Raw genomic sequence first — 16,164 nt, 5'->3', positions numbered from 1 at the left:
TTATTTGATAGTTTTTTTTAAACATTAATACTGTAAATATTATTACAATTTAAATCGTTTTCCATTTTAATACATTTTAAAATGTAATTTATTCATGTGACGGCAAAGTTGAATTTTCAGCAGTCATTACCAGTCTTCGGTGTCACGTGATCCTTCAGAAATAATATATATGCTGAAATGGTCCTCAAGAAAAACTTATTATTATCAATGTTGCAATCTTAATGACCCTAAGACAGACCCTTTAAGACAGATTTCAATGATCTAATATACTGAAATGCATCTGTTTTTTTTCCACCCAACTGTTTATGTTAATTTTAATAAACACATTGGATGGACATTTTGACATCAGTGTGTGTGTGTGTGTGTGTGTGTGTGTGTGTGTGTGTGTGTGTGTGTGTGTGTGTGTGTGTGTGTGTGTGTGTGTGTGTGTGTTCTTGACCATTCAAGTGCAAAAGACTTGAAATAGATCCGAATTAATAATTTCATGCTGTTGGAGGTAGACAGCTTTCTACATGTGCACTATATTGTAAACCGCATCGAGTTCTTTTTCACTGCTTATTACACCTAATTACTTTATTAAACACCATACACATCCTGAATTCATGATGTCATCTGATAGAGGCTTTCTGTGATTGCGCTTCGGCTATGCATCAGTCAGTGCGAGCACCGCACTGAGCTTTTCACTCCTTTTAGCACTTAATATCTGTACTTTAACACATCTAGTTTGTCCCACTCTTTATTTTCTCTTTCATGCTTGTACTTTATCACTCTTAGGTACATGTAACTTAAGTAGTATTTGCTACGAGGATATATTTGCATACAGGAAAATAAATTATACAGCAAAATCTCTTACAATACACACTTCATACCGTGGTAACGTTATATTACGTCATACCGCCCAGCCCTAATACACAGTATTGGACTATGTGTATTTACACATTTCCTAGTGAGATCTGGTCACTTCCTGGTCATTGGAAATAGTGTGTGTGGGTGGACATGTGGTCACACTATTTCTAACCTTTAATCCCAGGCATCCTCATAAGCACAGTCAGAGGAAGCAAAACATCTAGACACTCTCTGCACTTCAATACATGTTCAACCACTGCCCAATACACTCCTACACAAAGCCGACAAACATATACACACTAGGAAGTGACAATCCTGCCAAAATAACACTTGAATAAACAGTGTTTCAACATCCATGTGCAGACCTGGATTCTCTAATGTCATTACGCAATGGCAAGGAGACCATAATTTTGTTCACTACGATATTAAATGACTAGTCAAGAAAATATAGATTTATTATAGCTGGCGATCACATATGGGGGCTGGACTTAGGAAGAAGGTTAGATTAACTAATAAGATGCAGTGGAGGGAGAGAATAACTGTAGTTGAAAGGATTACAGTGCCCTCCTGCCTCTGGGTTTAAGAGATCTCCTGAGGGACGTCCTACTCAACAGAGGGTCTGACTGGCTCCCATTGATGAAGTTTAAAATCTAACAAGAGCCATAGACAGAGGACAATACACAACACAGAGGAGAGTTTCCCAGATAAATTTGGACACATGAAAATGAACCACAGTGCTAAATAAGAGGCACAAAGGCATATTTTTGATGGAGGCAGAAAGGAATAAGACAAGGAGGTTTCTTCAGCAGTAAATATACCAGAGAGTGTCGGCAGCTCAAGAGCACTGAAGCAGAATTAGCAGAATTCCCCTAAAAACAAGGACAGTATAAAGTGATAGCCCCAGTGCTCACAAGAAAGTTCACTTTTTGTATTCCACAGAATAAGTCATGGAGTTTTGGAATGACAAATAATCATTTAATTTTCATACTCGGGTGAACTATTCCTTTAATAAGCAGGTAAATGAGCATATTTAGAACATTTCCTGCTGGCAATTTATTTTTTACTTCATATTGTTCGCATTTAAAGGAGATTTACTGTGTTATTTGTAAATCTATAAAAAGGAAGACTGATACTAACAAACATACATCCGGATAAGGGATAACAATCAGGAACTAATCCATCTACAGGCAAAAGGTCAGCACTCACGCTGCTCAGGATCAAAAGGCAAGAAGCCAGGACATTGTTACATGTTTGTCTGCCCTGATCTTGTGCATTACTATATCAATTTCTATCAGAAAATCCCTTTCATGGGAAAAGCAGACACTGACACAGCAAAATATGTTAACTGGAGAATTTTGCCATTTTCAAAACAGGTAAAAATGGTCAGATTCGTTACCAATGTATGAGAGGAGAACTCACTATCCATTTTAGATCTCCTCTATATAAATGATTAAAACATTTTAAATTAAAACTTAAACAGGAAGTCCAGCCCCAAACTCACACCATTAGTTGAGCCAGATGTTGACTTGTCAGATTGATCTACAAATGCCTTTGTGTTATTAAACTTTAATAAGAGAAAGCAAAGAAAAAAATGACACACCTCACCTAAGGATAATGTTGATTCATTATTTGAAAATTTCATGAGTTTATGTACTGTATTCCTACTGAAACGGTAATACTTTACAAGGTTACATTTGACAACATTGGTCAATTACATTAGATCACATGAACTAACGATAAAAAATATACTTTTAACGCATTTATTAATGTCAATGTTAACTAATGGAACAATACTGTAATGTGTATTGTAAACCATGTTTTTTTGATGAAGGACATTCAGAGGATGAATTGTAATCCCAGAGATGGTAGGTCAGGTGAGCTTTGGGTCCACATCACTGTCAAGTTCTGGATTCTGCTTGGTTGCACTTGAGTTTCCATTAGGAGCTGAATAAGTTTAAAGTCAATAACCAGATTCATGCGGAGTCAGTGTAGTAAACTGCACTAAAACCTCAGCAGATTTAAGACTTTATAAGCATAAATCAGCCAAAATGGTGTCATTATTTATTCAACCGCATGTTGTTCCAAACCCCTATGCTGTTATGACTGCACTGGCAAACAGAAAAAAAAATTTAAACCAATGTATCTTAAATCGAAACACACCATCAAACATCATTACTGCCCTACAAAGGCAAAAGACCTTAACTACCTAGAGTGTAAAGTGTGTGAGAAAAATGACTAATGACAAATTAATTATAGGTAGGACACTAGAAATCTGGCAGTTAGATATTTCGGTAATGAAAATTATCTACATTTAAAAAAAATGGATCAAATGCCTGATTTTTACTCCTATTTTGAAGTTACTGTACTCTGCCTTTGCATTGTCGGCAAAAAGTGAGAAGTCACGCCAAGGCAAAAAGGCAGTAATGGCCGTATTATATACAATATTTGGTTGCTGATCGATGTGAACGCCAGTAAGTAGAAATAATGCTTAGAATGCTTGTGGATTAAATATCTCAGATGACATTCATTGCCATGGATTCTATGAAAAAGTAGGATATGGATTTAATTGCAAACTCAACTGATTTTATGTATGATAAATGGCATTCGAGTCCACACCCCTGCAGAAGTGGGCAGACCCAGACTAACAGGCTGGCACAGATAGAATAATCTGCATTTTAAAAAAGAAAAAAAACATTAAAGATTATTTACGATTAATTGTTGTCAAGTTATCTAGTTTTTTTCTTGTTTACAGTGCTTTGTTATATGGAGCAGTTCTATCTAATTTGTTTGTATAGAAAAATGCAGACAGATGTATAAAATATCATAAGATATACAGTGTTCTGCCTTGGTTTCTCAAGGGCTATTCGACGTTACTGTTAAGATAACCCATTATTTTATTGCAAAAAAAAAACAAGAAAACTGCCTCAAGATACTTGTCAACTTGATAAAGGAGGTCTTGAATGTCTCAAAAATATCAATAACACATTTTCTACCAAATAGAAAGTCACGGTCTTTTGCCCTTGCACTGCAGATTAGGTGCTATATTTAATTTAAGACCTGCAGTGGAGGTGAAGGCAAACTTAAAATATAGTGTATAAATACTATTTACTACTTTTATTTGAACTTTTCGGCGCACGACAAGCCTGTTTTCACTTTAAAGTCATAATGTGGAAAACATTGTGTAAAGACCGTTTTAAAAAAATAACAGCAATGCTTATTTGACAAATAATTAATTAAAACCTACATTTCTTGACTTTGACTTCTGAAAATAAGTCTACATGACCAAGGTATGATTTTAGGGCAAAATTTTCCTGATGTGACCTAGGAAATGACCATGTTCTGTCTCTGTGTCTGCCTCTCCCTCGCTTATGCGATCCCTTTCACCTCCTCTCTTCCTCCTCATTCTCCCTTTCAGCCATCACATCATTAGAGAGCATTCAAAGTCCTGGGATCCAAATCAACAGAAACACCTCCTAAGTGAACATCCCTTGGGCGTATAATGCTTCACCATTAGAAATCTCAGAGACACAGATACTTCCCTCCTCCAGCGGCTCACGTCAGGCAATCGTGACCCATTTGCATGGTTATTACTTACTTGCAGTGGCCCTAGCCCCTGTCTGTCCAAACACACTCATCCACTGGCTAGGCAGCTCTGCATATCTGTTCTGACTAAGTAGAGTCCGCAGCAGCCTTGGCTTGTAGCTGTGTGTGTATGTGTGTTTGTGACTGGCTCTATAAAGGAGCCCTCAGCATTAATGTGAACTGACAGCTCTTTGGCAAGCGCTTACTGAGTGGTTTGAGGATGCTGTTGCTGGCCTCCTCATTGTTCTCTGCATCTGACCTGTCCGAAGCATTCTCAGTCACTTTCTCCTTTCTGTCCTTGTGACTGGCGCGTCGGCGATGATGTCTCTGTCGCCGGTAGCTCTTAGGCACATGCACACTGATGTATATGGTGTGGTGACCTGAGAAGATAAAATGAGAAGATGGGTCAAGCTATTAAGTTGACATGACATCACAAAATGCGCAAGTAACACACAAAAAATGTGCAATCAGCATTTTTACCTAGTCTTTCATTATTAATATTTAAATAGCCATATAGCAAGATGTGTTTTCTTCAAAATAATTATTTTCAAAGAATATACTTTACCATTCAAAAGATTGGAGTCGGTAATATTTTTTAAAGATTTTTTTGAAAGTAGTCTCTTATGCTCACAAAAGCTGCATTTATTTGATTAAAACTACAGTAAAAACAACAACAACAAAAAAAGAATATTGTGAGCTATCATTACTAATTAAAAATAAATGCTTTCCATTTTTAAATATTTTTAAATGTAGCAGCCATTACTTGTTATTAATGTTGAAAAAACGTTCTGCTACTCAATATCTTTGTGGAAACAGTGATGCATTTTTCAGGATTCTTTGATGATAATAAAGTTTAAAGAGAATAATTATTTGAAATAGAAATCTTGTTAATGTGTCTACTGTAACTTTTTATCAATTTAATGCATCCTCATTGATAATTTATTTAAAAAAATATATATCTTACTGACCCCAAACTTTTGAATGGTAGTGGATGTTTACGTAATATATATAGCAATAGCAACACTATCACTTTCACAATCCTCTCAACTCATTCTGAGATATCCTTCAGAATATCTTAAAGGCTCCTGATGACGTAGATAAACACATTCAGAACTAATGGACTCAATCCAAGCCAAGTAAATAAATAAAAAATGTCAGTCCTAATGTTGTTGTTGTCAAGAGATAAATGCCTCCTTATTGTCAAGATAACACAAGCCACGTGACCATCCTGCAGCAACACACTTCAACATCTGTAAGATAAATCATGTGCAGTGTCACTAAGGTCAGGGGCTGGATGCCGACTATTTGCTTGTGCCCTATTGGTTAAAAATATGGTTATTTTTATCCCAGGTGAAACCATAAAAATATGGTTACTTTTATTGGTTACAAAATATGATGTAACCTGAGTAAAGACGTAAATAAATGTCGTGACTTCCTCAACGCAATTTATGCAGGAAATGGTGGACTTTACCAGATGGGTTTGCAGCAGACTGTCTAACTAAATATTTTGGCTTAGAGAACTAGCAGGTAGTGCGGAATCCAGTGTTTAGATCCATATAATACAGACACTTTCCATGTGTCTCCCTCAGTCACATGATGCCCATCTCTTAAAGCTACATCCCAGCACATGTCATTGTGTAACTTGTTGGAACTTCATGTTTCATTTTGAGTCAGTGTTCAAACAACATCTGCCGTTAGGTAAAGAAGTTAATTTCAAATGACTTGTTTTTTGATGCACAATTGCACATAATTCTGACTACTGAAAGTTTAAGGTGTTTGTCAGTTGGTTTCATTTAATACAGTCATACTTTAATCAGATTTTCATGAAAAGGACACAGAAATAAAAGGATTACAGTGCTAAAGCACATCACAAATTAATGTTTTATACACCAGTTAAAAGTCAAAGATAAAAGTACAGCAAAACAAACAAATAAAATCGTATTCATATCATTTAGAATTTGTTCGGGTGCATCCGGTTTTTCACTTCAGCACCATCTTTACATCTTCACCACAGCTGTGGTGCTACAGGTCCCAAAGTGATCATTATTCACACCATCAGAGAGACTTAACAGACCACCATAGTGATTCATGAGCCTCATGACATGATCAAGTGTGATGAGGTTAAACGCAGGACAATCCCCCCCACCCCCATCAGTCGACAGATGAAGCCATTGGAAGCAGTGGAAACATGTCTTAAATGGAAAGATAGTTCAGATGACATTGTGTGCTGAGTGTTTGGTCTAAAATTACTTCCCAGTAAGTCATTTGTAAATTAATATATTTCATGCAATAAAGTCTACATATGTCTAAACAGATTCAGGATGTACTCGGCTAAAAACCAAGAACTGTATTTTTTTATTCTAAAAACGTTGATCTATGATGATTAAATATTTCTCTTATATTTTTATTATAATTAAAATACTGTAATATACTGTATGTGCTGTATATACTGTATGAATGCTCTTGTTTTTATGATTGTATAATGTTTCTTCGCAAACAGTGACCAATGTTACATTAACCCTGCTATAACCTACTGTCTCTTAAAAGTAACAGACATGGTTCCACTTCTGAGCTTGTGACAAAATGCCAAAGGACAAAATTATTATCCACTGAACCCTAACACAAAGATCTATTCAAACTGGATTCACGGCCTTGCTGTCTCTTTTCTTTCACTGCCAGCGAAAGATCACTGCATTTGAATGCTGTCCAAATTTACTTTCATAAGGTTTCAAGTGTTTGTTTGCATTGAGTGTGTTATCTCATCTTTTCATATCTTTATATTTATTATTTTATAACCATGTAAGTTTATTATATGTACTTCACATTACATCTACAATAGTTCATTTACTAAAAAAATATACCCAAAAAGCTTTTAATTTCTAAATATTACTATAAATTGTATAAATTACTAAGAATATAAATCATGTAGGTTAAGGAAGAGATTTAATTATCCCATTACCCCAAAATGAAAATTTTGTCATTAATCACTTACCTCCATGTCTTTCAAAATGCGTAAAAGCTTTGTTCGTCTTCGGAACACAATTTAAGATATTCTGGATGAGAATTGGGAGGCTTGAGACTGTCCCATAGACTGCCAAATAAATAACAGTGTCAAGGTCCAGAAAAGTATGAACAACGTCGTCAGAACAGTTCATCTGCCATCAGTGATTCAACCGTGACGTCATGAAGTGACAAGAATGTTTGTACATGAAGAAAACAAAAATAACGACTTTATTCAACAACTCGTCTCCTCCATGTCAGTAGCGTCTACGCTGCCTGCAATCAGCGAATATATTCTCTAAAATGGCGCTATGGTGATGCAGAGAGATTGTTGAATAAAGATGTTACTACAAAAGGTATTCTTATTGATTCATAAGGTTATGGTTGAACCACTGATGCCAGATGGATTATTGTGACGATGTCATTCATACTTTTCTGGACCTTGACAGTTTAATTTGGCAGTTTTTGGGACAGTCTCAAGCTTAGGGCTGTCCGATTAATCGAAATCGAAATCACGATTTTAGACGTTGCACCTTCGTTGTCCCCAATCAGCTCTGTTCTAACCAACTGTGTAAACGTCCACCATTAAAAAAAAAAGAGAGAGACAGAGTGGGATTATGGCATCTACAGCAGGTCAATAGTTATGCAAATTAAAACTAAAGAAAAACTTTGTGACTTAAGCTTTGAAAAGACAGACAACGAACAATATAGATAATTTACAAGAGCTGCGTCACAATGCATATCAAGAGCATCTCTTTTGTATGTTCGCTATTCCCAATTCAGAAGACCGCCCACACAGCCTGTGTCTCTGAATGCATCTTATCCACCTTTTTCCTCAACGCAGAAGTAAGCCTATCGGTGAGACTTCCGTTTCATTAGCTTCCATAGGTAAATAACGAGGGGAATAACAACGTGCAGTAAACGGTAAAACCATTTGCAGTACAAACCAATGTGCAGGGCCGGCTCTAGGTTATTTGGTGCCCAAGGCGAGAGAGCCCCCTCGGGAAAAAGAAACTCCACAGTTATTCATTAAATGTTCACACAACAGCTCTTTTAAAGCAACAACCTGAAGGATACAGTAGAAAACAATAGAGAAGCATTAAGATCTCACCTCAAGGAAAAGCAGTTATAGTGTTTTCATTTTATTACGTGTTTTCATTTACCCCATCATTTAAAGCGCTAAAACCGAGCGCCAACCTCCCGCTCTCTCTCATGAGGCCAATAAGGAAGTGATTAAAACTGCAATTCATCGACTGGCCGCTTGAGGCTGGCTGCAAAAGGGAGTCAGTCCCATAGACTCCCCATGTTAAAATGCCCAACAGCAGGAAAAAACATGTTTACAGCCTGGTTCAAAAAATTTTGGTCTAAATAGCTAATTTTGCCCTTCATGACAACTGTGAGGGGGGTGAATTTTTTTTATAACTCATCCGTTTAAATTATATTAAGACTTAAAGTTCTGCATAATTAAGGGCGTAGCCACTTGAGTGACAGGTGGATTGCCGCTGCTGACACTGCCGTCGTGCTAGGTGGGTGTGGCTACAGCAACTAGCTCCCGCCTTTTTGCCCATTTTTGATTGTCCGGGAGAGTCGCGCGGTGACGCGCTGCCAAGATGGCGAGGGCCTGCTCTACACACTTTAGGCTTCAAAAACACACTTCAGGAGTCTACGGGTGACGTCACGGACACTACGTCCATGTTTTTATACAGTCTATGGCTAAAACCAGATGTCAGATGTTTTCGCGCCACTCCCGGTTGCTGAGCAGCTGAGTTTGACAGCTGCCTGTCAGAGTGACTCAGTCGTTTTTTAGGATTGTAAATCTAGTAAAAGAAATGTACAAATACAAGCAGTGTGTGGACAGTGCACAGTAAAAGTGTACTGCGTGTGCGCAGCTTTCATAATAGGATACATACATTTAATTAACTTTTTTTTTTTTATTCTGCAATTTTGCGCCCCGTCCAGCAGACCTAGAATCTAACTGTTTTGTACAGCTAAAAATAGCTGGATGCAAATGAGACCAGAAGCTTATTACATATAATTTACAAATGGCGGCGCCCATTTTTATGTAAGGAAAAAGGTGGATACTCGCTCCTCTCTACCCCACGCGGTGCGAATTCCGCATCACGGAAGAGCCGTTCACACTTGCTGCACTCACGCAGCCTGTTTTGTAGCGCTGTTATATTCTCGCGCGGCCCTGCACCGCAAATCTCCACAAGCGCATCTGGCAGTATGCATGAGGCTTGACGTGCGCACGCAACCTGCGTCGACTCGCGCCTGGCTCAGCGTATAAAATGAATGTAAATTCAGTCTAACTGCTTGCTAATTTCACTTGAATGAAATGAAACATTCAACACATTTTCCACTTGTTCTTAAAATCCCAAATACAGTGTAACATGTAATACTTGACTAAAGAAATACAGTTCATTTATATTTAAAAAAATTATATTTCCAGTGAAATTCAGTAACTAAGTTAATTCTATAAAATTAGTTATACCGTTATAATCTTGTCTGCTGAAAAAAAAAAAAAAAAAAAAAAAAACCTCCCAAAACACAATTGAAAGGATTTCAGTATAAGAATTTCTGTTTTTTTTTTTCAGCAGGGTAATGATACTCATACTGTGCTGCACTGCCTGCACATTATTGGCAATATTGAGCTGAAGCTTGATTTTGCAAATTCGCAAATCAAATAGCAATTGCAATATCTGTCAAAAAAAAAAATCACAATTAGATATTTTCCCCATATCGCACAGCCCTACTCAAGCCTCCTGGTTTTCATCCAAAATATCTTAAATTGTGTTCCGAAGACGAACTAAGCATTTGGAACGACATGGGGGTAAGTCATTTATGACAAAATTTTCATGTTGGGGTGGTGTATTCCTATATAAAATGGTAAATGGACTGCACTTACATAGCGCTTTCAACAGACCACATCCAAAGCGCTTTAAAATTTGCCTCACATTCACCCATTCACCAACTCATTCACACACCGACTGCAGTATCAGCCATTCAAGACGCCATCCAGCTCGTCGGGAGCAGCTGGGGTTAGGTGTCTTGCTCGAGGACACCTCGACACTTGGTCAGGTGGAGCCGGGGATTGAACCACCAACCTTCCGGTTTGTAGACAACCTACATGAACCACTGAGCCACTGCCGCCCAATAAATAAACCAACAAATGATGCAGGAAGATCATAAAGAACCTTTTATGAATATAAATCCCACCTATGCTGGGATGGGCGAGAGCAAAATAAGTAAAAAAGGGAGTAAGAGTGGGTACTAAGAGAAGGAAATGGAGAGGTAAGAGGGAAGGAGGAACCACACATTGTCAAGCCAGCTTTGTGCCAAGCTTCCTGTTCCTTTGGAGGAACCGTTTTCTATGCAACCATAGAAATAGGCCTGAATTGGAGTGGCATGCAATGCCTCACTGGATAGTGTATTCCCTGAATTTGGCTGGGCCCTATGGGCTTCACCATGTGAGCACTTCGTGTTACCGCAGTAACAGAGCTGTTGAGATGGAGGGTACAAGTACAGAAGATAGCGACACACCACTGTGCATGCTAATTTAGCTTTTAATAAAGCTCTACCTCTAAAAGAACTGGCAAATATGGGCTCTTTGTCTAGCAGGAACATGTTGCTCTGTTAAAGTTTACTTTGAGAGCAGACCAATGCCACATTTCCTTCTGTGATTTCTACACTACCATTTAAAAGATTGGGGTCAGGAAATTTTTTTAAAAATAAAAATAGTACTTTTATTAGTGCTGTCAAAATTCATGCATTTAAGGGTGGGTTCACCTGAGAATGAAAATTTGTCCATCTTCTACTCACCCTCGAAGCATCCTTGGTGTATGTGACTATCCAGAATCTAAAAGTAATAAACACTTTTTTTTCTCAGTTCTGACTGTTGGGAACCGGAATACGTGCAGGAGGATGTCGTAGTTCGCGGAATCCAGTCATCAAAACGGAATTTTCCGTTTAACGCGGAATGGCACGGAATTTGCCAAATTTTTAATGAATTAATCAAAAATAGGTCATTGCACTCACATCAAATCACGATATGGATTAACGTTAATATCTGTAAATATTAAGCCGGAATAGTCTATTTAAATATGAATCCTGCATGTTCTGTGTGTCTCTGTAATGAATGGATCAGAAGCACGTCTTCCTTTATCACGCACACTGTAGCGTGCGTGACCCTCGCGGTAATTTCAGCATCTGCTGTCTCACTAAATAAGGACGTGAACACATGAACAACATCTCCAGAACTGCTCTGACCGTCACCTCATGAGCATTTGACCATTTGATTTGAGTAAAACTAGCGTCCATCACATACACAGAACTGTAAAGGTACGTCAACCCGTCAAAATAAAAGTCCGGTTTAGTTTAAAAATAAGTATTTGCCAGATTTGTATTACTATTGTTCAGTTGAATTTACATAGCCTACTACTAAAAAAAATCAAACATTATTTTTTTTTAAGTTTAATCACACAACATTTCTTCCATGTTTTATCTTTAATAGTAAATCCCCTTTGTTTACCAAAAAGTTAAGTTTGCTTAATTTTCAATAATTAAAAGATAAATTAAATTAATGTTTTATGTGTTTAATGTTAAATGTGCATCTCAGAAAATGCTTTATTTAAAAACCCAACTGAATGGCACTTAAATGCACTTAATTCATCTGTCAACTGTATTGTCATTGTTCACAGTACAAGTACAGACAGAGAAACAATGGGTGGTAATTAAATGTTTATTTTTGATGTATGCATTGCATTCTATGCATTTAAAAAATAAAAAAAATGTTTTCTAAAAAAGGAAACTTAGTTGTTCATTTTAAGAGATCCAGGAGTCTTATTTTAATAATTAATATTGCACTTTAATTAAGCAAAAACACATTTTATCTGATTACTCAATTAATCGATGGAATTTTTGGTAGAATACTCGATTACTAAAATATTCAATAGCTACAGCCCTAAACTGCACATTTAAATGTAGGTTGCTATGTTTGTCAAACTCTAAATGGCAATACTAAACCAAAATTCAGTTTACATATAGCTCTCAAAATGTAAATTCTTTTTTTTTTAAATTACAAATTTTAAAAAGTCAAAATGATAATCCCATTTAAATAATAGTAATACTCTCTGTTGAAAGCTAAGATAACCAATACAAATACAAAAGCCTTTCTCTTGAAATGTTCAGAATAGCAAACTGACATATTAGTCTTACCATCTCAGCAGTATATAGTATGTGTACTACACATAGTATGCAAATATTCAGTATGCACTAGGGCTGTAGCTATCGAATATTTTAGTAATCGAGTAATCTACCAAAAATTCCATCGATTAATTGAGTAATCGGATAAAATGTGTTTTTGCTTAATTAGAGTGGAATATTAATTATGCAAGAGAAAATAAGACTCCTTGGTCTCTTAAAATGAACTAAGTTTCCTTTTTTAGAATTTTTTTTTTTTTTTTTTAAATGCATAGAATGCAATGCATACATCAAAAATAAACATTTAATTAGTACGCATTGTTTCTCAGTCTGTACTTGTACTGTGAACAATGACAAAGTTGACAGATGAATTAAGTGCATTTAAGTGCCATTCATTTGGGGTTTGAAATAAAGCATTTTCTGAGATGCACATTAAACACATAAAACATTAATTTAATTTCTCTTTTAATTATTGAAAATTAAGAAAACTTAACTTTTTGGTAAACAAAGGGGATTAACTATTAAAAATAAAACATGGAAGAAATGTTGTGTGATTAAACTTAAAAAAAATAATGTTTGATTTATTTATTTTTTTAGTAGTAGGCTATGTACATTCTGCTGAACATTAGTAATACATCTCTGGCAAATACTTATTTTTAAACTAAACCGGACTTTTATTTTGACGGGTTGATGTACCTTTACAGTTATGTGTATGTGATGGACGCTAGTTTTACTCAAATCAAATGGTCAAATGCTCATGAAGTGACGGTCAGAGCAGTTCTGGAGATGTTGTTCATGTGTTCACGTCCTTATTTAGTGAGACAGCAGACGCTGAAATTACAGCGAGGGTCACGCGCGCTACAGTGTGTGTGATAAAGGAAGACGTGCTTCTGATCCATTCATTACAGAGACACACAGAACATGCAGGATTCATATTTAAATAGACTGTTCCAGCTTAATATTTACAGATATTAGTCCATATCATGATTTGATGTAAGTGCAATGACCATTCATTAAAAATTTGGCAAATTCCGTGCCATTCCGCGTTAAACTGTAAATTCCATTTTTATGACTGGATTCCGCGATTCCCTCCGCGTTTTCTGCATCGCGGAAATCATAGGGCACTAGTTGTGGTATGCCAGCTCTATCTTGCAATGGACACACAACACGACATTCTCTTTACGTTTGCCTGCGCCCGCAAATCAAAACACTGCTGACTCCTTGTGTCTCCCTTCTGCTTTGTGGGTGGCGTAAACACGTTGTGTCACATTAATAAAAAATTATTGCGAAAGAACCTGACGTGAGATTTAAAACAAATTAAAAGAGGCTTCAAGGCAGAGGAATTTGCCTCGATCATTTTTTGTAATCAAGTTACTCGAGGAATCGTTTCAGCCCTAGTATGCACATTTTAAAACATTGAAATTTTTTTCCCAAAGATCATAACTGGACACTATGCATGTGCAACACTAAAATACTAATTTTTTTAATGTTTATTGTTGCATAATACTTATACCTTTCCTGTTTTAGAAGTATAGAGTTTATACTGTGCAGTATTCAGTAAGCTGTAAGCTATTATTAATTGTGAACAAAGCCCCTGCCACACTCTTACAGCAGGAAGAGGAGGAACAGTGTTCAATCAGAGCTGAAAGGATAAGGAACTCTTAAAGTCATGCAAATTGAACAGACAGAAGATTAAACACAGGTCCATCTCTCCTCCCAGCTTATCATTCAAAAGCTACAGATATCTGCAGTATGTAGTTCAGACACCTGTTGAGGACCTATTAGTCATTGTGATTTTTTATTAAGCCTTTAATTATTCACAACAGATTATACTGATGTAGCTATTACATTATTACAAATAATGAAATATTTATTTGATTATTTATTGATTTATTTCATTATGCGGGTCTTGTTTTAGTTTTTTTGTATTCTACAAGCTTCACCAGGACAAATACAAACCCGATTCCAAAAAAGTTGGGACACTGTACAAATTGTGAGTAAAAAAGGAATGGAATAATTTACAAATCTCAAAAACTTATATTTTATTCACAATAGAATATAGATAACATATCAAATGTTCAAAGTGAGACATTTTGAAATGTCATGCCAAATATTGGCTCATTTTGGATTTCATTTTTGGATTTTGGATTTTCTACACATTCCAAAAAAGTTGGGACAGGTAGCAATAAGAGGTCGGGAAAGTTAAATTTACATATTAGGAACAGCTGGAGGACCAATTTGCAACTTATTAGGTCAATTGGCAACATTATTGGGTATAAAAAGCGCCTCTCAGAGTGGCACTGTCTCTCAGAAGTCAAGATGGGCAGAGGATCACCAATTCCCCCAATGCTGCACCGAATAATAGTGGAGCAATATCAGAAATGAGTTTCTCTGAGAAAAATTGCAAAGAGTTTGAACTTATCATCACCTACAGTGCATAATATCATCCAAAGATTCAGAGAATCTGGAACAATCTCTGTGCGTAAGGGTCAAGGCCGGAAAGCCATACTGGATGCTCGTAATCTTCGGGGCCCTTAGACGGCTTTTGCCGGCTAAAACTCAAAGAAACTCAAAAAAGAAGGCATATCTAAACATGATCCAGAAGCACAGGCATTTTCTCTGGGCCAAGGCTCATTTAAAATAGACTGCGGCAAAGTGGAAAACTTTCTGTGGTCAGATGAATCAAAATTTGAAGTTCTTTTTGGAAAACTGGGACACCATGTCATCCGGACTAAAGAAGACAAGGACAACCCAAGTTGTTATCAGCGCTCAGTTCAGAAGCCTGCATCTCTGATGGTATGGGATTGCATGAGTTCGTGTGGCTTGGGCAGCTTACACATCTGGAAAGGCACCATCAATATATCCAAGTTCTAGAGCAACATATGCTCCCATCCAGACGTCGTCTCTTTCAGGGAAGACCTTGCATTTTCCAACATGTCAATGCCAGACCACATACTGCATCAATTACAACATCATGGCTGCATAGAAGAAGGATCTGGTACTGAAATGGCCAGCCTGCAGTCCAGATCTTTCACCCATAGAAAACATTTTGCATAACATAAAGAGGAAGATTCGACAAAGAAGACCTAAGCCAATTGAGCAACTAGAAGCCTGTATTAGACAAGAATGGGACAACATTCTTATTCCTAAACTTGAGCAACTTGTCTCCTCAGTCCCCAGACATTTTCAGACTGTTATAAAAAGAAGAGGGGATGCCATACAGTGGTAAACATGGCCTTGTCCCAACTTTTTTGAGATGTGTTGATGCCATGAAATTTAAAATTTACTTATTTTTCCCTTAAAATTATACATTTTCTCAGTTTGACATTTGAAAACATTTGATGTCATCTATGTTGTATTCTGTATAAAATATTGAAATTTGAAACTTCCACATCATTGCATTCTGTTTTTATTCACAATTTGTATGGTGTCCCAACTTTTTTGGAATCTGGTTTGTACCTTATTCTGATTCTAGCTTCATTAACTAAAAGATAAAAAGGTCTTTAAAGTTATTTCCTAAACATGCTCTCAAACTGC

The 16,164-nt window shown here is 36.7% G+C and overlaps 1 protein-coding gene across 7 annotated transcripts in view; it reads right to left on the bottom strand.

Moving 5' to 3' along the window:
• Positions 1-16,164, bottom strand: part of LOC132139233 (electrogenic sodium bicarbonate cotransporter 1-like) — a 72,939-nt gene that overhangs the window by 52,019 nt on the left and 4,756 nt on the right. For all 7 annotated transcript variants that reach the window (XM_059547743.1, XM_059547744.1, XM_059547745.1 and 4 more), the window contains one exon: positions 4,635-4,808. In XM_059547743.1, coding sequence (XP_059403726.1) covers positions 4,635-4,808 — 174 coding nt within the window. The remainder of the gene's footprint in view (positions 1-4,634; positions 4,809-16,164) is intronic.

Source organism: Carassius carassius, chromosome 4, assembly GCF_963082965.1.
Source record: "Carassius carassius chromosome 4, fCarCar2.1, whole genome shotgun sequence".
Classification (NCBI taxonomy): Eukaryota; Metazoa; Chordata; class Actinopteri; order Cypriniformes; family Cyprinidae; genus Carassius; species Carassius carassius.
The sequence above is the reverse complement of the archived record's forward strand: the minus strand, read 5'-3'. Positions and strand labels throughout refer to the sequence as shown.